General features: G+C 46.7%; 1 protein-coding gene across 2 annotated transcripts; it reads right to left on the bottom strand.

The window, feature by feature from the left end:
- Positions 1 to 228: 228 nt before the first annotated feature.
- On the bottom strand, positions 229 to 23,500 carry LOC135368886 (PH and SEC7 domain-containing protein-like). 2 transcript variants are annotated; one of them, XM_064602431.1, is made up of 15 exons: positions 23,332 to 23,500; positions 11,108 to 11,174; positions 9,739 to 9,792; positions 8,474 to 9,611; positions 7,993 to 8,186; positions 7,387 to 7,445; positions 7,116 to 7,249; positions 6,961 to 7,048; positions 6,822 to 6,903; positions 6,362 to 6,432; positions 6,249 to 6,284; positions 5,534 to 5,691; positions 5,327 to 5,471; positions 5,122 to 5,265; positions 229 to 3,044 (listed from the first exon to the last, which is right to left on the bottom strand). In XM_064602431.1, the coding sequence occupies exons 1-15, from the start codon at positions 23,470 to 23,472 to the stop codon at positions 2,778 to 2,780; spliced, it is 2,778 nt and encodes a 925-aa protein (XP_064458501.1). In that variant the 5' UTR covers positions 23,473 to 23,500; the 3' UTR covers positions 229 to 2,777. The 2 variants fall into 2 exon arrangements, with proteins under 2 accessions (XP_064458501.1, XP_064458502.1); XM_064602432.1 differs by lacking the exon at positions 6,249 to 6,284.
- Positions 23,501 to 23,667: the final 167 nt, after the last annotated feature.

A 23,667-nucleotide genomic window follows, 5' to 3' on the forward strand; every position in this document is an offset into this window, starting at 1 on the left:
AACAACCCCTGTGTCTGGGTAACGCGTGCAGACACACGAACACAGGCTTTGTCCATGATGGGCTCTATCCAGGGGCTTGTCTGTGTCCAGTGACAGGCGGTATTCCTCACCAGCATACCTTCGCGCCTGCAATGATCAGCACGTTACAACGCTCGCGGGACAAGGCATCGAAGAACGACATTCCAGGTCACCAAGACAGTAAAGACAACTCTCTCTCCGACACAGGAGTATTATACGCAACTCTTTATTTTCCGACATCAGATGCGTACACCTTTCTCAATGTGTGCCTCTATTTTTTTTTGTAACCGGTGCACGAGTGCATCTTCTGCAGCAGCAAACAGAAAAAGCTTCGTTCTAAGGCACACACTAGAATTGATAGAAGCGCGTTTGCATCCTCAAAAGGGGACTAACTTGAAAGTTAACACACATCGAGCTGTATCCAACACTAGACTTTTTTTTTTTTTTACCAAGATATCGTAGATGATATTCCTTCAGTGGAAAGAACTCTCTTCAACAACAGATGATCCAGCTGTGACCACAACTATTATTTGAAGGTGCTATAACAGCTCTCCGGTGCCCACACGTAAGTTTTGCTCCATGCCGCGAAAAGCTGAATGATGCGCCAACGGCCAACGAACTCTCGCTTTTTTAAATTTTATTTCGTCGCCCATGCCTTTTTTTTTTCAGCTGACAAAAAAAAATGAAAAGGAAAAGGAAATGGGGAGGAACTTTTTCGATAACTCTTTAGCGCTCGTAAAAGAAGAAAATACTTTATCCGAATGCAGAAGGTACCAGGAGCACGGTGACCACGAGAGAGAGGTGACGAGGATTTCCGCCAGCAGACGACATCATGATAGCAGACGACACCATGAAAGCAGACGACACCCTCGGCGTAACACAATGCGTGCGCAAAACCCTACATTGTGCTACTTTGCTGATTTCAAGACAGCAGCGAGTCTCGCAGTCGCGCACTCCCCATTAAACTGACCCCGCTGTTCAGCAGGGCGTCAGGGATAGCCGCTGGGCAACGTCAAACAATAAGGTGCACCGCAGAAAGCGTGCAGGGACAGGAGAGTTGGTATGCCACCCAGGTAGAATATTTTGGCCTCGATCAATCATTTGGCCGCAGTCCCTCGTTCGATGATCCACAAATATTGCACTGTGTCATTCTACCGAAGAAATGGTGATGAAAAGCAGTTTGGCATCACGAAACGTGGTATTATTGGCACAGACGTCTACTCAGGGTATTGGAAACATGATTGCCATGTAGTGATAAATATCTTCTCGAGTGAATTCCCAGTGAGCGATACAAAGTACTTTCGTTGCCATCATCACAAGATATGTCTACCCTACCGGGGAGGATATGTGATGACCTTCCAACTTGCACAAAGGAAATAAATTAATCTCGCGATACACAAGAAACAAACATAGCACCAAAAGTGTTCTTCACCAAAATCCTTCGAAGGGGATCTTTCCGCGAAAGTCCGTGGACTGTCCAACTGAAATCGGTTAAACGATCCCTGTTATGACGATGTCTCGGATATAGCGATCGCTCCCCAAGTATAACCACCCTCTACAACCCGCGGTAGAGAAAACACCTTAGGTTTGCTTCCATCGCGCGAAATGGTGTCCCGTTCGCTTTCTTTCACCTTTTCCTTCGGTTCAGGCTTTTCCAACTGAAAACGTGCCCAAGCCAAGCCAAGCCAAGCCACGCTGAAGTTCTACAGACTTTGCGATGAAAGATCCCCTCAGGACGCACACGAACTGAGGACACAAACTAACAAAACACGCTGTATCGGAGAACGTTTTTCTTTTCTTCTTTAAGGAAAAATGAAATTGCAAACGTTGGTCCATCAATACTTGCACTGCTACAGCCTCAGAAACAGTTCTCTGAAACTTACACAAATGCTGTGAAAAGAATACTGTCAATCAAAACATCACTTCCATTGACAAACTATTGCTCTACTGCTAATGCAAGGTAAAACTATTCCACCTCAATCACAAGTATTTTTTTTTTGGCCGTATACTTCCGTAAAATGCCATGTGAGGATTGCAGTTCACCTTGCACGCTAAATCAACACTGCTCGAGATCTTCGATAGCTGTCCACAGGTCGTGGCACTCATTCAGAAACCTCCAAGGTGCAGGAAATAATTGCGGGTCTTTGGCCATTGAGTAAAGCATAAACAGATAAGGGAAGGTAAGTAGTACGCGGAAAATATTTCTCTCTCTCTCTTACACGAGCCTCGCAACTTAATTGTTATCGTATATCATTCACCACGATATTCCGAGATACTGGTTAAACACCACCTTAAAACAGAAACCGTTTTTTGGCTAGATTTGGTCCTTGGAACACCTAAGTCGTTTTTTTTTGTACAAAATATCATATATACACTTAAAAGCCTCCGTAAACACTTAGAGCATTACAAAATCATAATGCCAGCACAAAAAAAAGTTACTATAAAATTTAATGAACTAAAACTACGTTTTAAAAAAATCGTGTTATCGGGAGCAAGCGACAAGAAACCTGCCCTTCCGAGCCACGCGTGCCTCTCTCACCAGTTGCGAACCCAGTCGCTACCGAGTCGTTGCGCAATTTAGACACGTGGATATTAGTGTGCAGCACATCTGTGGAAAACACACACGATTTCGGTGCAATTTTTTTTTTCTTGCGACGGGCGACACCGTCCGGCTGACTACTCGAGAACGGAATTCATCACCAGTGTCGATTCAACGTAGCTTTGGCCCCACAACATGCTGCATTCGTAACACATGTATCCTATCCACAGTCTGTGTCCTTGTTGAATACCGCTGCCTTGTAGCTGAAGCGCTCCACGGGGTTGCGTTTGCTCCTGGCCGGCGAGCCCCCGCCTTGGGGGCTTCGGCAGGGCTTAGTAGTCCGTGGGGAACCACACGGCGGGGCGGCACCACTGTCGGTCGGCTCCTCCACTTCCCCAATGCTCGTCTCCACCAGGGGCGGCACCAGTTCCGGGTATTGCGCCATCTTGGAGCGTAGGAGGTAGGCGTAGGTGCGGTACCGTTTTAACTGTTGCAAATAACAGGGTGAAACCGGTTACAAACTCTGCTATCGTGATTTACCCGATAGTGCAATCAGTGGTTTATCCAGACACTCCACCCCCACCCCCAAAATGCACCCCATACTGTCTTGCCTTCGTAATTTCAACTTTAGACATATGTTGGCAATGATAAAGCTGTTCCAAGGTAGCTAATAATGGCGGTGCTCAACTCTTTTACAGCTCCCTCGTATTTGCGATTTTCGATACACTACTCAGCTCGATCACTCCCCAATTTGTTCCCCCCCCCCCTCCCCGTCACCCACTGCTTCCTACTGTGTAAACCAGAACTGGCCGAGGCAGAACACAATTGGAACGACACAAACACGTAAGCCTCAAACTTAACGAATTAAATTCGAATTTAATTAACGAATTCAAACAACAAACGCCTGATGCCAGGAATCGAATCTGGGACTTCTGATCTGACCGGAGATCAGAAGACCCAAGTTCCATTCCTGGCGTCAGCACCTCCTTTCCCCATGTTGTTTGAATTCCTTCCTACTGTCTTCTCTCCATCTGTCCACGTCTGTGCGCTGCACATAGCCACAGCTGCTTCGCGGGGCTAACACGCGATAAGCAGAGTGCGGAGATACGGATACAGCGATAAGCGGAGTCGAGAGATACGGATACAGCGATAAGCGGAGTCCGAGAGATACGGATACAGCGATAAGCGGAGTCGAGAGAAACGAATACAGCGATAAGCGGAGTCCGAGAGATACGGATACAGCGATAAGCGGAGTCCGAGAGATACGGATACAGCGATAAGCGGAGTCCGAGAGATACGGTTACAACGATAAGCGGAGTCCGAGAGATACGGTTACAACGATAAGCGGAGTGCGAGAGATACGGTTACAACGATAAGCGGAGTGCGAGAGATACGGTTACAACGATGAGCGGAGTGCGAGAGATACGGTTACAACGATGAGCGGAGTGCGAGAGATACGGTTACAACGATGAGCGGAGTCGAGAGATACGGTTACAACGATAAGCGGAGTCCGAGAGATACGGTTACAACTTAAGCGGAGTCGAGAGATACGGTTACAACGATAAGCGGAGTCGAGAGATACGGTTACAACGATAAGCGGAGACCAGCGATTCGGATACAGCGATAAGCAGAGTCCGGAGATACGGACACAGCGATAAGATTTCCAGACAGTCATTTGCACAGCGGAATACAGGGAGACAGTGAGTTTTAGTGTATTGTACGCTCTCGCCCTTGCGTACGTAAGGGATAGCGTGGTGGTTCTGCGCACAGCGCGAGGCTCTGTTTTGCGCGAGCGCAGAACCACCAACGCTATCCCTTACGTACGCAAAGGGGACAGCGTACGATACACTAAAACTAAACTGAAACTAAAGTGTTGCCCTGCACTGGAGCTTTTAGGCATTCTAGTGCAGATCCAAACAGCCCAATTTTTAACATTGTTCACTATCTCCGTGAGCGCCTGGTAGTACGTGAGCAGCCTTCGTTCGCGATCAAAACGTACGATTCGCTGTGGCACGTCGCGTGCTTGGGAACCCGCCCCAGCTGCACACTTTCGGTTCACGGTGATCCCGTAGCGCTTATTGGCGTCGATTTGCTGAACGTTGAACGAGAGAACTGACATCCAGCTCTCCTTCATGAACCGATTTCGAATAGAACGATCGAGTCAAGATCGCAAGAGCCAGTTGCTCCCAAGAAGCGGACGGGAGTTCCAAACAGAACCTCCAGTCTTTGCTCTGTGGCAAGCGTATAGGCTTTTCTTATCCCACGATTTGTTTTAATTTGATTTGATTCGATTCGATGTTTAATGGCGCAACAACAATGAAGGTCATACCGCGCCAAGACAATGATAACATAAGATGATTTTTCTTGCTTCTTTTTTGCAACGTGAATTCAGAGCTCGAAATGTACGCGCAAGAGAAAGATCAACATTTGAGCTTAAGCAGTCCACTGCAAAGTATGCGTTTCTCTTTTCTCTTGACACAACAAGTAAAACAGTGGCAGGACTTCAGGGCAACCCCAGGCGATACTGCACTGCATTTAGTATCACGTCAAGACGTTGAAATTACCTCGTATTGGAGGAAGGTTTCCTTGTCGATGAAATCCCCGACGAGTCGTGATTTGGATCCTTTCTCTGGAGCGTGGGCCACATGCTCTTCCAGATCCTTCTCCAATTGCACGATCCTATTCTCGTGGTCTTGTAGTTGTTCCCTCTGGTGAGAGACAACTCCGTAACAGAGAGCAATACACCACCAGTAGCGCAGAGGCACTTACAAGATTCAGCTTCGTTTGGCTCACTGGCAACAGTGGTCTCTGGAACCTCCTCTGGCTTCCCACTGCACAGGCCAAAGGAGGCGCCGACAGACTGGCAGTCACAAAATTTAGCGTGTCGATCCAACTCTGAAGTTCTTTCGCGTCCCTAATAAAGCAGGGGTCCGTTTAATACAAAGACCTTCCAAGGGGACTGTGTCCAGGACGTACCCCGTCTGGAAGAGGTACTCCGCCTGGTCTGCCGTCTGCAGGCGGAAAACGTGCTGTTTCTTGGTGTAGTCTGCAGCGCGTACCGCCAGCGAATGGTGGATCCGGATGGAGTTGTGCAGGCTCTCATAGAGTTGGTTCTTGCGAAAACCTTGCTCGTCCTAAGACAACGCATTCATGTCTTCACAGAGGACATCAAGGACACTCAAGCCGTGCGACAAAACAAGACACGGCGAAAGTGTCACGTTAGGTGACGCCACCGACAGAATAAACAGATGGTCTAGTTCCAGGACAGGTCTAGGACAGATGGTCTAGTTCCAGGACATGTCTAGGACAGATGGTCTAGTTCCAGCGGCTTCCTAGTAATTCCTGGTGTACTTTTCGCGACCTCTGCGTTACGTATAGGGTTATGACCCAAATGATCCGCATACTACCACCACATGGAGTGATACATCTTGTGCAAACGGAGATGTTTAGTCTGGTGTGGTGCTATAGTCCTAATCCGACAAAAGGCACACTTTCTTTCTTTAAATTTCTTGCACATGTACAAAAAATGCTCAAGGCTCTCGCTAACAACGAATAAAAACAAAGCGACACAAAACAGAACCCCAAGTGATCGTTGAGACACGGACAACACAAAGACAAAAGCCAAACCCTAGGACTAAAGTCTAGAGATGGCTACACTATCAATTTCTACTTAGTGCGTGTCGGAGATTACTTCAGATAAGAATTGAAGCTGAACAGCCTTCATCGGCTGGAACAAAAAGAAAAAAAAGGCGTGAGTTTAAAAAAGTGAAGAGATTGAGAAGAAAAATGAGAGGCCGGACTCACTTTGTGAAGATATAGCACCAGGTCCCGAAGCGTGGCACAAAACATTTTCCAGCTTCGCTTACCCAGGGGAGCTGCAATCAAAAAGCCATGACGTTTGTCAAAATAAATATAAAAAAAAAAGAAATTAAAAAAAAATCGAAGACATCGGTCATTACCCACATTTAATTACGCCTCTCTGGCGGAGGCAATCTCGTTCGATCATTGAATTATTGGAGAGTCAACTCAACCGGGAATCAATCAAACTGTCATAACCGTACATTCTAATGACACGCAAAAGCCAAATTAAATGATAGAAGTATACGGCTTTGTAACGGCCAGCGCACCGTACGGCGATGCAAAGGTCGATGTACGTGAGTTGCTACCCCGAGCGGCATTGTCGGCGGTTGCTTATAACAAGACTACGGGCTATAGTACGACAGCGACTACATATGGTCTCTGGCATGAAGCACACAGAACTTACTCCGTTTGCCTCCGGGGTCGATGCAGCATTTACGCATTACGTAACCCTTCTTGTATTCAGTAGCGCAATTCGGGTTAGGAACCTGAAAAGTGGGATAAGTCAGCACCACGTGCGAAGGCGATCAACCGACGTGTAATACCTCCAAGAAGGGATTGTGACCTATGGCTCCCCCTTCCGGGGGTGCAGGCTCCTGCTGCGACGCACCGCCCTCTGGCTCCGAGTCGTCCCTGTGTAGGAAAACCGTCCCCCTCCCTAGAACCATAATCGTCTAAAAAGGGTGCAGAGGTAACGTACGCTGGCCATTCCAAAGGAGTAGTCTTTATGGAGGTGTAGAGGGCTTTCAGGACGTCCTTGTGGAAGTTCTCGCCCTCGTTGAGGCCCACCAGGTTGTCGATGAACTCCTGACACGTCATTTTTCTGCTCACGTTCTGCACCAGTCGTTATGGTCAGTGTACGAGTTGCGCACCATGGACATTAGACTACGTTCAGGTATCTTAAGCGATGTTGCAAGAAAGTCTTCGCACAGCACGTTAGCTGAGCTGGCAATGAACTCAAAGGAACTCACTTCTCCGTGGAGGTCGGTGTTGAGGAGCATCAGCGCGCAGGTTAACGTATGGACAGCGTCTGAAAAAGTTGATACGGGACTTCGATCTGATTCAGCCTCATCAGCAAGTATGGGGACCTCATCAGCAAGTATGGGGACCTCATCAGCAAGTATGGGGACCTCATCAGCAAGTATGGGGACCTCATCAGCAACTATGGGGACCTCATCAGCAACTATGGGGACCTCATCAGCAACTATGGGGACCTCATCAGCAACTATGGGGACCTCATCAGCAACTATGGGGACCTCATCAGCAACTATGGGGACCTCATCAGCGGCGTTCAGTGTGCAGTTACAGAGTGGATTCGGTGGCGAGACATACCGCTGCTACGGACACTAAGAATACATGGCAAAAAGTTTATCGTGGAGGAACTCCGCTGATTATGCTTCGTCAGTAGAACACGTGGATGCTGATGTGCAAATGACGCCAGGAACGCGCTACATCGCTGATGGGCCCTGGTACCTTATTTGGCGTCCAAATAAGGTACCCCGGTCCACCACGCCTGCGGCTGAATGTCCGCTGCCAAGACAGCGCAGTATACAACAGGAAACCGAAACGCAGCCTACCTTGCGACCTGAAGGACCCAGGATTGCTGTCTAGGTACCTCTTGGAGAAATGGACAAGTACCCTCTCGCGTTCTTGCGTCTCTCCAATGAGGCAGAATCTCTGCAGGAACATGCGCAGGGCGACATCCAGCGGCTGGCCCGAAAAATTGAAGAAATGCAGGTATTCCTCCGCAACCACACGGGCGAAGTCGTTGCTGCAACGAAGAAGGAATTTCAAGGATCGACCGACTATCACAAGCAGTGAGTACACATCCATCCCTCTCGTCAAGAAACCTATACGCTAGGTAAACTGACGCAGGCACGCGCGTCGTCCGACTATGCTGGTTGCGGGCGGTAACTCGGGATGTCCCATTACGAACGCTTGTCCTCGCTGCGTAAGCCTTGACGCAGTATTCATGATATTGCAACAGTTTTGACCATAGCCGATTAGGCGGGAATTTCGCCACATCCCTGAACTTGAGTACACAGAGTTTCAACTTACTTTTTGCTCAGGTGCCGAGATACGTCGGACTTCTTGAATCCCTCCAAGTTGTAGAGCCTCTTAGCCAGCCTAGACGCAGACGGCATATCAACCGCTTTGGGACTGTAATGAAAGCTGTGAAGAGATTCTGCATCATCCGATTCTTCATCGTTCTGCTGGTGCTGACAAGATTCCTCCTCTGCCGGAGGTACGCCGCCGTTCGGCCGTTGAATTTCGTCGAGCTGCTGCTGTTCTTCCTCCTCCTCCTCTTCTTCTTCTTCGAGCGTGCCACCAGAAGGCGGGGAATCCAACGTCTCCGAGGCATCCGTCCGTGACGAGCCGTTGGACCGCGAATGTTGCATGCGACGCGTCCTATGCCCGTCCAGGATCGGATGCCTCAAGTGGGACTCGCTCAGATCGGGCTCCGCCAGCCAGTCTTCTTCTTCTTTCGAAAAACCGTTGTCATCATCGTCGCCCAAGTTTGGCGAACTGAGGTCCAGCTCACTGGCGTGCACTCGGTCCGCTTCCTCGGAACCAAACGCAGAAGCCATCTCGGACGTGCAGCAGTCCAGTTCACTGACGGTGTCTTCGGCGTGCCGCTTTCCCGAACTGGACGTTGTCGTCTCGTCGCTGTCGTTCCAGAGGTTCTTCCTGTCGTCCTGCTTCGTGTCGAGTAAGGTATTCAGAGACGACGCCATGTCGTCGTCAACATCAATGTCGATGCTGACGGCTGCGACGCCTCGCGCCTTGCCCAAGTGGTCGTCGCTCCGGGAGGTCCTCACATGACAGCTGAAGCTTCCTTTCTTCTCAGCGACAGGACTTTGAAGCGAGGACGCCTCGCGCTTCGTTCCTCTTTGCGGGTCGACCGCCTGGTCGGGACTGGCCGGGGTCGACTGGACTCGGGGCACGACAGTACTCCTGGCGGTCGTGATGATGACGTCGCCGGTCATTATGAACTTCTCGCATTTTCGTGCCGCGCAGGAAGCGGGACCGAGGCTGACCGGACTGTCCGGCTTAGAGCTGCCGTTGCTGTCACCGTTCTGCGTCGTGCCCGGTGGACTGCTGGGCGGGGAGTCGGATTTCTGCCGCAGCGATTCTCTGGAGGAGGGGCCCGACGCCGCTTGGATCTGGCGCTTGACGCGTTCCTGGATCGCGGGGTCTGCGCCAACGGTAACAAAAGGACCACCCCCCAAAACAATTTACACTGATTTCCACGCAAAATAAAAGAGGGAGGGGAGGGCGTCAGAGTTGCGAGAGGCAGAAAAGAGCGCGAAATATGGATTCACCTTTTTTCACCTTGAGCGTCACAACGTCGTTCGCCAACCTCAGGCATTTTAGAACTGCAGTAATAGTAATAAAAAAAGGGGAGTGAGTCGATTATTAAGTCGCGTATGCGAAGAAAAAAAGAAAAATTGTCACTATGGGGTGAACGCACCAACTGTGACTTCGAAGGCTCAAAACTAAACATAATCAGATATTTTGAATGCGAATGATGTACATCCATAAATGATATATGTTTTTTTTTAATCCTGGAGATATGAAAACATTGAAAAAATCTACATTGAAAAGTATGAGAGCAGTTTAGATGGCATTTTTGCAGTTGAGATATACGTAATGTATCTGCGTACACAATGTGTGTGCAAAAATAAAATCAATCAATCAATCAATGCGACCAGACATGCCGATTTAAGCGGGACAATCCCGTTTTTGCGGACGATGTCCCGACGTCCTTATCAGCCTTATTTTGGGGACGGTGTTTTGTCCCGCTTTTGGATGGGACGCTCCCGAGACGGAAAAAAAAAGTGTCTAAACAAGGCCCTTGTATCTCCGATAAGCTAAGAAAGGGGGGGGGGGGCGCACACCCTTTTTGCTTATCAATTTTCCTTCCAATCTGAAGATAAAACCATACTGTTCTGAAGCTCGATTGGCCTAGTGTGGGAGACAATCCTCGTTGAAAGCCATTCCACTGAAATGATCCTGACGAGCGCACGTGCGTTGAAATATCCATAGCCGAATCCAACACCAAAAACGCGCCGATTGGGAGCGCATAGAGCATAGCGTGGATTCCACGTCAGGGGGCCACGTGATTTGGAGCGATGAAGATGATTAGAGAAAGTGCTCCCCCCGACCCTTGGAGCCCTTTCAAGCTGCATAATGCACCTTTTTGCTCCAAGTGCCACACTGTATTTCAGTGAAATAAAGCTTTTGATTGATTGATTGATTGAGCGCTCTTTTGGTTTCGGCTCATTTGAGTAGCGAAATTCGGCGATGGATATTATTTTACGGCTAGGTTCAAGATTTTAAAAAGACAGAATGGAGATGGATATATATACCAGAGTTTGGGGAAATATTCAATAAATTAATAATAAACTGTTAATTAGTCATCTTGTAGTTACATACCCTCTTCGACAGGATGTTTGCCTCGTGTCGTATAACTCAACTGCAATAACGACATTTATGCTGCCCTCGTAGCTTTTTAATTTAAAAAAAAATTGTAAAATATTTTTAAAAAAGAACAACCTCCCTGTATATATAACGAAAGCTAAACCTATAGAGCTGCGTGTTTCACTTTTCGTTTGAAAGGACGGACTCACTGACAACAGCTAGTAACTCAGAACAGTCGAGGACACAGTTGGTTAAAATATATATCCTCACCTTCTTTGGTGGTGAAGCTGTCGACTTTAGTGTCGTTGACTTCGACGATAACATCACCGGCCTCTAGCTGAAAGCGGGAATAAAAGACGGGGAATATCAACACCGCGTGCAACCAGCCTTATAGTCTAGTTACAGTCGACGCACGGAACCACCTACCACTCATCGATAAACCGAGCACGCACTAGCGTTCCACTCATTCTGTCTCCCAGTCACACTCGCACTTTGACTATCTATTACTACACCCTATTAATATCCTACATCAGTGCTTCTCAAACCCTGCTACCGTGCGAGCCATAAAAAAAAAATATGGAAGATCGCGTCAAGATATCGCGTCGCGGGCTTTTCGGATATGCCCGCGCGCTTTTCGCGATGTCGCAAGCTTTTTTTTTTATTTCAGTGCATCAACAGTACTGCACAAAAGGGATGCTGAAATTTAACGCGACAGTTAGTATAGTCAGAGTGAATCAACTAAAAAGCTTAGCACAAAAAAAAAAAAGAAAGAAAAGAATAATACGCATGGCAGCAGGGATGGCTGTTCCTAGTCACAAAAGTGAGCCTGTTTTTTAGAACTCGGGTTTTTTTTTTCTTTCTTTCACTTTTTTTGTGTGTATGTGTGTGCGCACACAGTAGTGGGCAGAGCATGGTCTAAGGACCCCAGCTGAACCAGCCACGAGCCACAGTTTCGGAAACACTGTCGTACATGACAGTACAGTGAACCCTCGTTAATATGACCCCCGATAATCTGACATACGCGCTTTACGACCATACACCTGGGGCACAGTGCAGTGAAACCTCTGCAAATCCCCCCGTTAATATGACAATTCCGCATTATGACCAAAATTTTCGGTAACGACCATGGTCATAATAACGAGGGTTCACTGTATATAGATACACTATGAGGAACGCTAAAATGTGCAGCAATTTCTATCAGCAACTGAAGTCGCTGTGTCCTCTCTCCATCTCTCCACATGCGCCCACACGCGCTATACGTACATCGCTCACGGACACATTTGCCACGCGGCGCTGTAGCGTGGAATACAAACAGCAATAAAGGAGCGAGAAAAATTGCGAGTACAGAAAAACGAACGGCGCTTTCATTTTCTCCCCAGGCACCGCCGACGTCGTCGATTCGGGAATTCGCATTGTGTTGTCGAATGCAGTATATACCGTTGCACCGCAAAGCCTCTAAAGAAGAACCCCCGTAATATACTTTCCCACATCGAAATCGTGCCTTCTCTAGAAACAGTCCCGATGCGGTTTATCCAGCGTCCTATAAGAGAAAGGCAGAAAAAACAAAAAAAGTTAAAAAGGCTTCGACGGAATATTTCCGCAGCGTCGCTATTCATGAAAGCGGTATAAATGGAACCTCGACGTATAAGCTAACGAAACACATATACGTTCCCATGAAATCCGATTGGGATAGAGGACCGAGTATTTGCATCTTGCATGCATATAGGCACAGCATAAAAAAAGACGCGCGTGTGATATACTGCTGCCTACATCAAAGCTGACCACCTTGGAAAATTACTCGCCCATGTCATCGTCGACGTCAACGTATGGCTACTGCCGATACATAGAAACTGAGTGGCAGAATCATTAGCATCATCCTCATCTTCAGCTCACGCGCGCATTCACGCTCCTGAGAAAGTCGCTGCCACACTTTTAGATCAGAAAACACGCCTTGCAACCTCTCCTATATTATTCGGCATATTTGCCACGCTGGACAAACGAGAAAGCTCCAAACAAATGTCTGGGCCATTAGTATATTACTCGCACATTGGTTCGCGTCTTAATTATTGTCTGCTGTTCTGGGGCACCTTCCTCGAAATGCTCTTTGTCCATAAGTTATTAATAATCCGGAAGAAATTCTTACGAATCTTGGAAAGCATGGTCTATTAGGCCTAAAGACACAGCCTATGTATATAAAATACACATATCAGGCTTAAGATTACTGCAACCAATTGACGTACAAAAAAGCCCCCACAGTGTAAAACTTCTTACTGCTGCCAAGGCGTTACAAATACGATTGGTTAAATAAATCACTTTGCTAGAATTTAGTGTCTGCTTCCTCTCCCCCTATTTTTCGATTGAGGCCTCTGACGAGTCCTCTGAACTTTTTGCCTCACCTCCCATTCAGAAATGATAAATATAGAGATATATATAATTCCATACCCTTCCTTGTATCCAGGGTAACGATGAAGAAAAAGAAACACTGTGCAAAACAAGTTTTGCGTGGCCACAAAGCCTGAGAACAATCCTGAACGTAGGGGTGCGTGAAGTACACTACACAGGGTGTTTGCTCTAACGTGTCCAGACATTTTATTTAAAGCGAGCGATAAAATAGAAACAAGCGCTACTTTTCAGCTACTTGACTAAGAAACAGGTGCTATACTAGTGAAGCAGTACCTATGTTTCTTACTCAAGTAGCAGAAAAGTACCACTTGCTTTTCTTTTATCGCTCGCTTTAAATATAATTTCTGGACACGTTAGAGCAAACACCCCGTATATAGTCTTTAATTTTGCACGGGCACGATGGAGTCCGTACAGACGAACAGGCCAACGTGTCAGCGTGAGGTCTTCTGCCCAGCGACGCCGGTAGGCAGTCACCTTTTAGTGCATTGATCTGCTAGGGTAAAGTTAAAAGCGATCAATACAGTGTATAGAAACAGACGTTCCACTCCACAAGACGCCTTCTATGTGTGTGTTTACTTCGAAGTCGACTCGAGTTTCACGATGTCGTCTATAGCTGCCAGACAAGGTCCGAGCATGTATATAATACGCGCTTATCGTATAATATCGTGTATAATACGCGCTTATCGGATAATATCGCAAGCGCTGTGTCCGTTGATCTGCTTGCATGCGTGGAAACAGGAAAGTTGTACGGTTCAGGCTCTTTCGCTCTCTCTCTAAAATGGCCCTGTTTCTTTACCACTAGACTTTCGAAAGGGGTAATACACGATCGATTTTTCTCGGGTTTTCGAGCACAATAAATAAAATCAATAAAAACTACAGGTTTTCCCGTATACGCGAGACACCCGCAAAACACATTATCGCCGGCACAGTCGCAGCCCCTCTATCCACAGAACACATTCCGAACCGAATGCCAAATTTACCGAATACCATACGTCACACGAGCGGTATAAGAGGAAACGGTGCATAGTATCTGGAGCAATCCTCGTTCCTCGTAATTCCTCGTTCACCCACTTCAACCGGCACCCATATAGGCTTTGCGGGTTTCTTTTATGCCACGTTAACACCGCGCAGCAACTGCCGCTATAAACGGCGTAATGAGGTGAACAAACAGGAGTGGGGACGATAAGGTGCTTCCCGTGGGGTAGTATAGGGCTTCAGGAGAATCTGTCTGGAACGGTTGCTATGGTTACTCGGCCACGCTTCTGGCGGTGCTTCCAAGTAGTAGTAATTTGCACAGAGAGTAATTCGAAGCCTCTCGACAATTGAACTGCACGGGTCGTACACGTTTTCGGGTGGATGATATATCGAACGGCGGCTAATTCCAGGCTTGCGATCGGAGTAATCTCTATCGGTTGAGGGCCACCAACGTCAAAAAGAAAAAAAAGAAAAAAAGAAGAAAAAGACAGGGGGCGGAGGTTGACACAACTCCTGTCGAGACGATACCCCGAGGCGCCCCCCAAAGCCACAAATGGAAACACCCTCCTGGAGATGACTGCTTTCTCGAGATATTTTCGCCGTGAAGCAGCGTCCTTTCACGTCACCGCCATATTTCGCTTTTTCCTTAGTATTAAAAAAAAAAAAAGCCGATTTTTTTTTGTTTGGAAAATGTATTCATCACTAGAATAAAGTTGTTGTTGTTGTTCTTAAAATGCGGTATTATTAACTAATACTTACTATGCTCGTCCGCGAAAAGCAAGTCGGACGAGAAAATATACGAGACGAGTGTTCACACGATAGTTGTGGAATTACGCTTTGTGGACAGTGTCGGTTTTTATTTCGGGTAAAAGCCCGATTCCAACCGATACTCGAATTATTTTGGTCTCAATCAGTTTAAAGGCGATTCTTTATTCGATCAATTTTTAACCTTTACAATCAAGACCAAAGGAGAGAGAGAGAAAAAAAAAACACACACACACAAACGAAAATGTTAGCCCCGAGCAACATGCGATAAACCTTCCGCACAGTTGAATTGGGGATAGAAGGAGCGGCCGAAGCATTACCGAGCAAGGAGAAAGGCTTTATCAGAAGCCCGAACAGCCGAGTAGCAGACGACAGCGGAGTAGCAGACAACATTTCTCTAGGCCAATCAGCGAGCGTTCTCCTTATAGCGTCAGCGCGAGGTTCCAGGCAGATCACAGGCTGGTACTGCTCTTCACCGCCGTTGCGCACAGTCGCTTTTTGCGGCGTATTTTAAATTCAATTTCTGCGATAATTATGACTCTGTGGTGTAAATTACTTCGCATGGTGCATCTTACTGGCCTACTTAACAGTTTGATAGGAAGAAAACTGGGTGTTAAAAATGACTTCTGTGCTACTTTAAGTCCTTCCTTCGCTGTACAATGCAACTTTCAATATGTAAACACGTACGTAAAATTACGAACGCATTCCCCCTCGTTGTATCTCTAGTCTGCTGCAAAGTGGAACAAAAAGATAATGCTATTAATAATATGTCACATTTAGCGAAGGCAGAGTGCCACTTAGCGGAGGGAAGTTGAAGGGAAGTCTAATTCATCCCCGGTAATGCACGGATGCAGTGTTCATTTCACACCGAATGATACATAATGCAACAGCCGAGTCTGCAGACGCAGAATTTGCACTTAGCCCGAAGATCACCTATTTGCGGAATACAAAACGACAGCCAGACCACACGAATTCTCTCAAGTGGATTACATTCGTTCTCGTAGGCGTTTATCAAAGACACGTTATTATTTTTTTTTGCCTTCAATCCTACTGAGTAGCCAATTAGTTAACCAGAAAAAACCTTCCCAAGCGACATGGTTTCCAGGAAGTCACGGAAGATATGCATCGTGAGAGCCCCGGAAGAACTCCCCGAAAGCAGCACGTCTTCGTTTTATGACAGCACGTAGGCGAAGCTGCTTTGGTGACACAAAAGCGGTCTCTTCTCGGCGTCCTCCTCCATTCACTACAATTGGATGATTAGCATCGAAGAAAACAAGTGGAGCGATAACCGATTCCCAAGCCGGTTCACAGCGCGTTTTCTCAGGTAGTATATATATTTCACCGTGCATTTCAACCGGATTTCGCTTCACGGAGAACGACGTAGGAATTCAATCCGACCGGTTCTATATATACGCCCACGCGTTCGCAGTAACATCGAAACAAAGACCGAAACACTGCGTGAACTTGCTGTGTGTCTTGGGCCGACTTCAGGGGGAACTGTGGCGACATTCGTCTGAGAAGTCTGCAGGGAAAATACAGGGAAAACCTCATGCAATATATAGCCAATGCCGTGGTACGAACCCGCGTCATCATTTAATTCTTTAATTCATTTAATTAATTCATTCGTTTAACTGTCCACAAACAGATAAATTTCAATTCATCGACACACTTTAATTTTGTGGAACCTTCTCCACTGCGAAGTGCGCACTTTACGAATATTGTCCCTTCAGCCCGCGCATAGATGTGTTTAAATACAGTTTTTTTTGTCTTGTTTTTCACGCACAATATGTTTATAGAATTCAATTCCTGGTGCTTCAATTCCCACGAATGACTTTCTGTATTCCATGCAAGCCTGCTCCTGCCTCACAAGGATGTGGTATGTATAAATAAATAAGATACTGTTTTTGCCGTACATTACGAGACTCAGATGATGTTCATCATAGCGATGAGCCGTGTATTTATAATGACAGAGGGTATACTGTGTACTAAGATTAAAACTTGGCACGGTTCTACGAAATGTGCGTAGAAGACAACTCGTGGAACCTAAACTTTCAATGTCTCGTTTGTTCTCCGTTGAAGAACGTTATTACGAGATCAAAACCGTCAAATGCTGCACTTCTTTCGTCACATCAATTACTGGTATGGAATTAATTATAGCGAGGTCAAGAACTACAAAGTATTTATTAGGTAGGAAGTAACATAAAAGTGACTCGTTACTTTCCCAAAGTAGAGACAGGTCAACAGCCAATCCTCAGTGATAGTCATTGCGAACTCAAACGTGTATACAGAGACGACGAGGACAGCGATAGACTCGATACTATGCGAAATATACCGTTGTAAAGTGTTACTAATGAATTTCCATAAACCCGCGTGTTACAATGCGTTACGTTAAGGATATGACCGACGAGAGAGAGGAAATGGTAGAAAAAGAGTTCAAGTCAAAAGTTCCGTTAGTTACTATCACGTCGAGCAAGATGATTAGTGTTTTTCTTTTTCCTTTTTTATTTGCGTGTCTGCAGATTTTAAGTTCCATGTTGGGATCCCGGACAATAGCTCACCGGACATTTGCTCAGTCATATTTCGGTGCATATATAGCGGGGCAATTATTTTCATACCGTTATTGGAAATGAATTAATGACTAACTCGCAAAATCTAAGCGCATATCTGACGAGGAGGTTACTTCTTGAAGCTCGTTCACGTTCCAATTCGTTTCTGTATAGCTCTTAGTATACAAATGCAAATACAGTTCTACACGCTCAGTACAAACGACGATTATCTTTTTTCTTTTTTTTTTACATACGTGTATGAAGATTGTTTGTTTCAATGCGTATCACGTATACTTCAGCTGCAGATGGACGGTGAGAAGCTTATCTGCCTACCCTTACGGGATGATTTCATAGCTTATTTATATACGCGGGAACTGGATATTCCCTGGGTGACTGGATCTGAGAAAAGCCATTTTGAAGTTTTATGTCTCCAGGAGACCACCTGGTTTTGTGCATGCGAGGGGAGTTCTCTACGAACTAGGAACCAGTGGACGGTTCTTGCCCCTTTTCTTGAGAAAGGTGACTGCCCGTTGATTTGATTTGATTTGACTTTACTGGCGCAAGGATATCAAAGATCATGCTGGACTGCCCGTTGATTGCATCCCAAAATTTTGGGTTCAATATCACGAAAAAAAAAAAAAAACCGTGATCGTACATTTAAAAGGCGAAAGTAACTGAAACCTCTACTACTACCTCTACTGAAAGCGTTACCTCTACGAGAGGAAACCGAGGCTTCTGCTGGACGGTTATGAATACGTCAAATGGTCGCTAAAGATGACTGCATTCGACGGCAGTGTAAGTTCCAAAGGAGCAGAACCAGGGAGCCCTCACGAGGAATGAAAGCCCTCAGGGTGGGCTCTATGGTACTTCATTATGAGGTGAGCAACTGTACGGCTTCAGCGTTTCATTGGTGAGCAACTCACCGGTGAGCAAATATCCCGTGAGTAATTATCCCCCCCCCCTCCCCCATTAAGTGGCATATAGTTCTCACTTTCAGTTCTACAAGGCAGGAATTTTTCCTCAGCTTCCCCTCCGACAACCGCAAAGACTTCGCAAGATGCCCCAAAATACCTGCCAAAAAAAAGCCCGAAAAGTGCCGAAAAAGCCCGGAGCCAGAGAGTCGCGCAAGGTCACTATGCCGTCAAAGAACGCAACATGCCGCAAAGGAAATGACAGCTATCCTGGAAAATAAGGTCAAATACAGGTAAAATGGTATTTACACTCGTATTACTGGTACGCTACCAGCGGTGACCTTATCTCACAACAGAACACAGGAAGGGTAGGGGGGGTCATGCCGTCTGTCACGCAAATACGATTGAAGTTTTCACGACACTTTACGAAGGACACAGTTTGCGTGTATTCTATGGGCCACCGCTGGAGACCGGTAAATCTCCCACAGTGCACTGTCGCTAGGGCTTCATCCTTGTTCTTTACCTATATGCATCGCAGCAAACACAATTATCCATTTGGCAATTCTCCAGAGAACTCTGGCGCGCGCGTTTTGTACAGGAGCCACGCATTGCAACTAGACACGGACACATAAATGTTTATAAATAAAAATAAAACTCTACCCGCAAAACATTAAAAATCCCTAGCCTCGACACTTTTGAAAAAAAATGGCTAGGAAGCAAGCGAGCTGGTGAAGATGATGCATAATGTAAAAAAAAAAAAAACCTTCGTGAAAAAGAGACTTCGTGTTTGTGTCTGTCCCTTCGTGTTCCCTAGTCTCGGGTTTTTTTTACATTATGCATCGACACTTTTGTTTTATGATACGGTATGGTCGCCGCATCAGAGAGACATCCGCGTATCCCGCATCCGAGCACGGCGTCATCACATACTTATCCCTGAACTACACGCGAATATAGCTCGTGGCATTGTGACGCAAGACATATATGTGATCACCATAACGCACTCTCGAGTTCCTAACGTAAATAAATATTTCTATCACGAGCGAGGCCACAGTCGTCTGTCACGAATTGATTTTGTCCAATTGAGAATTCTCTTTAAAAAAATAAAAATATCCGGCAGGGTGCGAACACGCAGACTTCAAAGTCACCAAGCGGAGTCCGCTTGGTGAATTTGAAGTCTGCGTGAATTTGAAGCTTGGTGAATTTGAAGCACGCCACGGCGTGCTTTTCTATAGTCGGTCACACCGAAGATGATTTTCCTCCTCAAACTAGAAATGCTAAACAGCAGAATCTGTCTTTCCTTTTTTTTTTTTTTTCTGGCTTTTCTAGAAAAGAAACACGACGCATTTGCGCCTTCCCGCAGGAAGTCCGACCCAGCACCTATAAATTTTGGAGACGCCGCGGCTGCGTCCCGATCTATGAAGCCGGTAGCACGATGTCAAGGTTGTGGGACGAAGAATATGTCGTCACTTTCACACGGATATGCTTCTGCATACATACATATTCCTGAGGTCTACACTTAAAAAAGATAACGAAAAGACAACAAAAAGATAAAAAAACAAAACAAAAAGGAAGCACCGAAAGAACTGAGAAAGGTACAGGAATCTACCTATGAAGCTTCGTGATGTATACAGGATTCTGTATGCGACAACAAGTATGTTGTCGTTTCTTATCTTGTCCTTATCAGTCCCCACGACAACTGAGGCCTTTTGCGCTGCGAGACGACTCAGACACCGAGCGTGCGTATTAACAGGGATACGCCAGCACTCATGTATGCAAAGAGGATAGCCTACGATCCCGTGTTGGCGCCGCGAAGCAACAGTGGCTATGAGCGACGTACAGACAGACGTGGACAGATGGAGAGAGGACAGCAAGGAGGAGTGGGGGATTGGGGGGGGGAAGGAGGTCTAAAACGTAGACTGTTGGTAACGTCACCATGAAGTTATCGGACCTATACCGGAACCAGTGTCACCGTGACTCAGAATCTTATTCGTTGATTGTGGGCGGTAGATACGGTACTTCGGGAAGCCACTCTTTATCAGCGGTCTATTAACGCACTCTAATTATGCCCACCAGAGGGCTTCGACGCACTGGAGCAACTTGTACTGTACCGACAAAAAGGGGCAAGGGAGCAGGCTAGCTGGTACATATAGTTGACCAAAGGGGGTACTGTTTGTACTGTACCGCCATACTGCTGACGTCATCGAGCGGCTACGAAGCCGTACAGCAGTGAGCAGACACATTCACCACTGGGCCACGCAAGGTCCACAGTTGAAAAAAGTGATCGGGTATTATCGCGATATATTAGAGATATCTTATAAGTCACTGATTTCTATACAATTATAGTGCATGTGCGTATACAACCCAAGGTGCAACCAGGAGCGGATCCAGGATTTTTCTGAATGGGGGGAGTACTTGGAGCACAGTTTATATTAAAGGTCTGACTTTCACGGGCTAAATCCGACTTCTCCCCCGAGTTCCAATCACACATGACGTATATTACCTAGCTTCAGTGAACTATACAATGAACAGTGAACTATATTCGAAGCACATTTGACGTTGCAACATGCGGTGCTCGTGGCGACCATACTTCACAAAGGACGCATGCCTGACCAATATATGCACCTGCGGGCCCTTGCGCACAGGAAAAAGAAAAAACAGAAGAAAAAAAAAAGAAGAAGGAAAAAGAACTAGAACTATCAGAATATGTCAACAGCGCCCATTTCCCTCCGGCAGCACAACACGGGAGAAGCTCGGCGAAGAGCTCTCACCACTGGACGTTAATTAACTACCGGTCTCGATATGTGAGCGATAATTGGACCCAAGGTCGCGGGGTCGAACGCCGGCAATTCGTTTGGCACCCATCATCCGCCCTGAACTTCGTCCAACAGGGAGCGTGTGTCGAGCGAAAGTGAATTAGGCGAACAAATAACGGGGAATTCATTATACGGCCCCTGCGACGGGATTGATTCGCCCAAAGGGTGTTGTTCATTGTTATCTTAACCTTATCACCGATGTCGTTATCGATCGCACCTGGCGAAGAAAGTAGATTTCGAGACCTAGCTACGCGTTTGTGTTAATTCGCTTTCCTGATATCGCTATACTCTCTTCGAAGGAAACGTTGTTTCATTATTGACGGTGTTAATAACGATCGCCACCCTAGCAGCACAATGTACTGAAAGTCGAGTAGATGCAAAAATACTTCAAAAGCCGGGAGACGACATAACTAGACAAAAAAAGCAGAGAACTCCGACTTAACATAACAAAATAACAGTCTGAGTAAACATTGATATTTTGTTATGTTAAGTCGGAGTTCTCTACTTTTTTTGTCTTGAAAGTCGAGTGCAATAGGGGTGGACGGGTAGGTGGAAGGCCTTGAACAGAGTCGTGGAGCTACAGAACATTGATAAGACATATACTGTCCACCCCTATTGCACTCGACTTTCAGTACACTGTGCTGCTTGGGTACACGTTTTTCTGCGCGAGGAAGGGGCGATGGCAAACTACCTCGGTTGAGGGACTAAATACTAAATGCCACTAATTCTTGGCAGATCCAACACCCCCAAGAGCGAGGGGTTGCGGCCGCGGTAGAAACACACGCCAAATGCTCTAAAATGCATCAGCGACTGCCAGCGTGTACATCCAAATACTTTGCATATTCCGAAAGGACCTGTCGGAACTGATGTTAGATATTTTGCAATCACGCCGCAATCGCCGACTCGCAGGCGAAAAACGCAGGCGAGAGCTTATCGCGCGTTTGATATCAGCTTTTATCGAGTGTAACGAACAACCCGTCATCGCTTGGTGAGCGATGTAAAATAGCCACCTGATAAGGATAGAGCAAGATAACGCACCCCAACCTTTTGTCGGAGGGGGTTGCCACTTTTCTTCCACTCTTTTTAACAATGAACAATAGACGGCGACGAAAATAAAGCATCTAGGCAAGGCACAGTTCACACAGTGAAATAGAAGCCGTACTCAAGGAAGCAGAAACAAGCTTTTATGCCCATCTTCGGAGACGGGGGAATCCAACCTAGACCTTACGATTAACCGCTTTTTCTTCAACATTCTTCTTTCGATAATTTTCGTAACTGTTCGCGGGCTTCGTGAACTTCTACGTCGCATTTTGTGACAACGTCAAAATCCGCGCTGAAATATATGCTTTCATTCCGTTCGAGGGAACCAGCCGGCACGACCCCAGGCCCAACGAAGCTCAAGACAAGATCAATAAAGGCGAATCAGCGATCGTCCGATTCCTTGTTACTTGATCAGCGCGACGTCGACACGATATCTAATCTACCCAGACCGACGTGCGTAGTAATCACCAGTGATGTCACCGGGCGCTTGGGCCCGAAACCGCAGGTGACAAATCGTGTGCACTGATTGCATGCATAAAGGTGGCTCGAAGTAAGAAATAAGACCAGAAAGAAACAAAAACGCAAATCCAGATGCGTTTCCAGCATCTGGCGAGAGGGTGGGATCAAGTAGGTCTGTTTGCCTGTGGGTGTAGAGGACAAATCGTGCGAGAGATTGACAATGGAGATCGAGGTGTTCTGTTGCACCGCGTAACCCATATGGCTTTCATGCTACAGCCGTTTAGCGATATATCTCAACCTCGCGGGACTCTCTCGATGACAGCGAAAGTCGCATGAGATGTAACTGCCAAACGTCATAGCCGGGCGGCTGTCGCCGCGGCAGGACAGCTGCTTTATGCCGCGCTAGGTACCTGTCGCTGCCCTCCAGCTGAAACGTTTGTGTGAAAGCGAACACGCCCCTTTGCCGGGCTCGCACAGATGCGAAAAACGGTAATAATGACGACATCCTCCGCTCAGCATCCGACGAGCCGAGGTACCGCGGGAGAGCAGAGCCCGTCCTACACTGTCTGCGCGTCCCTTACCTGGCCACTGAAAGCTGCCGGAGAATTATCCGTAACATCGTATATCACAGGTGGAAGGCCTTGTGCAGAACCACCGAAGACAGAAAATCCAAATCCAAACGAGTCACTCCGTTTCAGCTTCACGCTCCTCAACTCCTCCATTATTGGCCGCCATTAGAGTCGAGTGTGCTGCCACCGCACGACGACTGACGTCATCTGCGCTGAGCATTCCACCGACTTTTTCAAGTCGGTATTACTCAGTTTGTAGATATTACAGACTTTTACTTTTAAATAGATGCACATTTTGTTATTACAAGGTCAAAAGATACGATGAAAGCCTACTGGGTCTTAGTGGAT

The sequence above is a fragment of the Ornithodoros turicata genome, chromosome 9 (assembly GCF_037126465.1).
Source record: "Ornithodoros turicata isolate Travis chromosome 9, ASM3712646v1, whole genome shotgun sequence".
Taxonomy (NCBI): Eukaryota; Metazoa; Arthropoda; class Arachnida; order Ixodida; family Argasidae; genus Ornithodoros; species Ornithodoros turicata.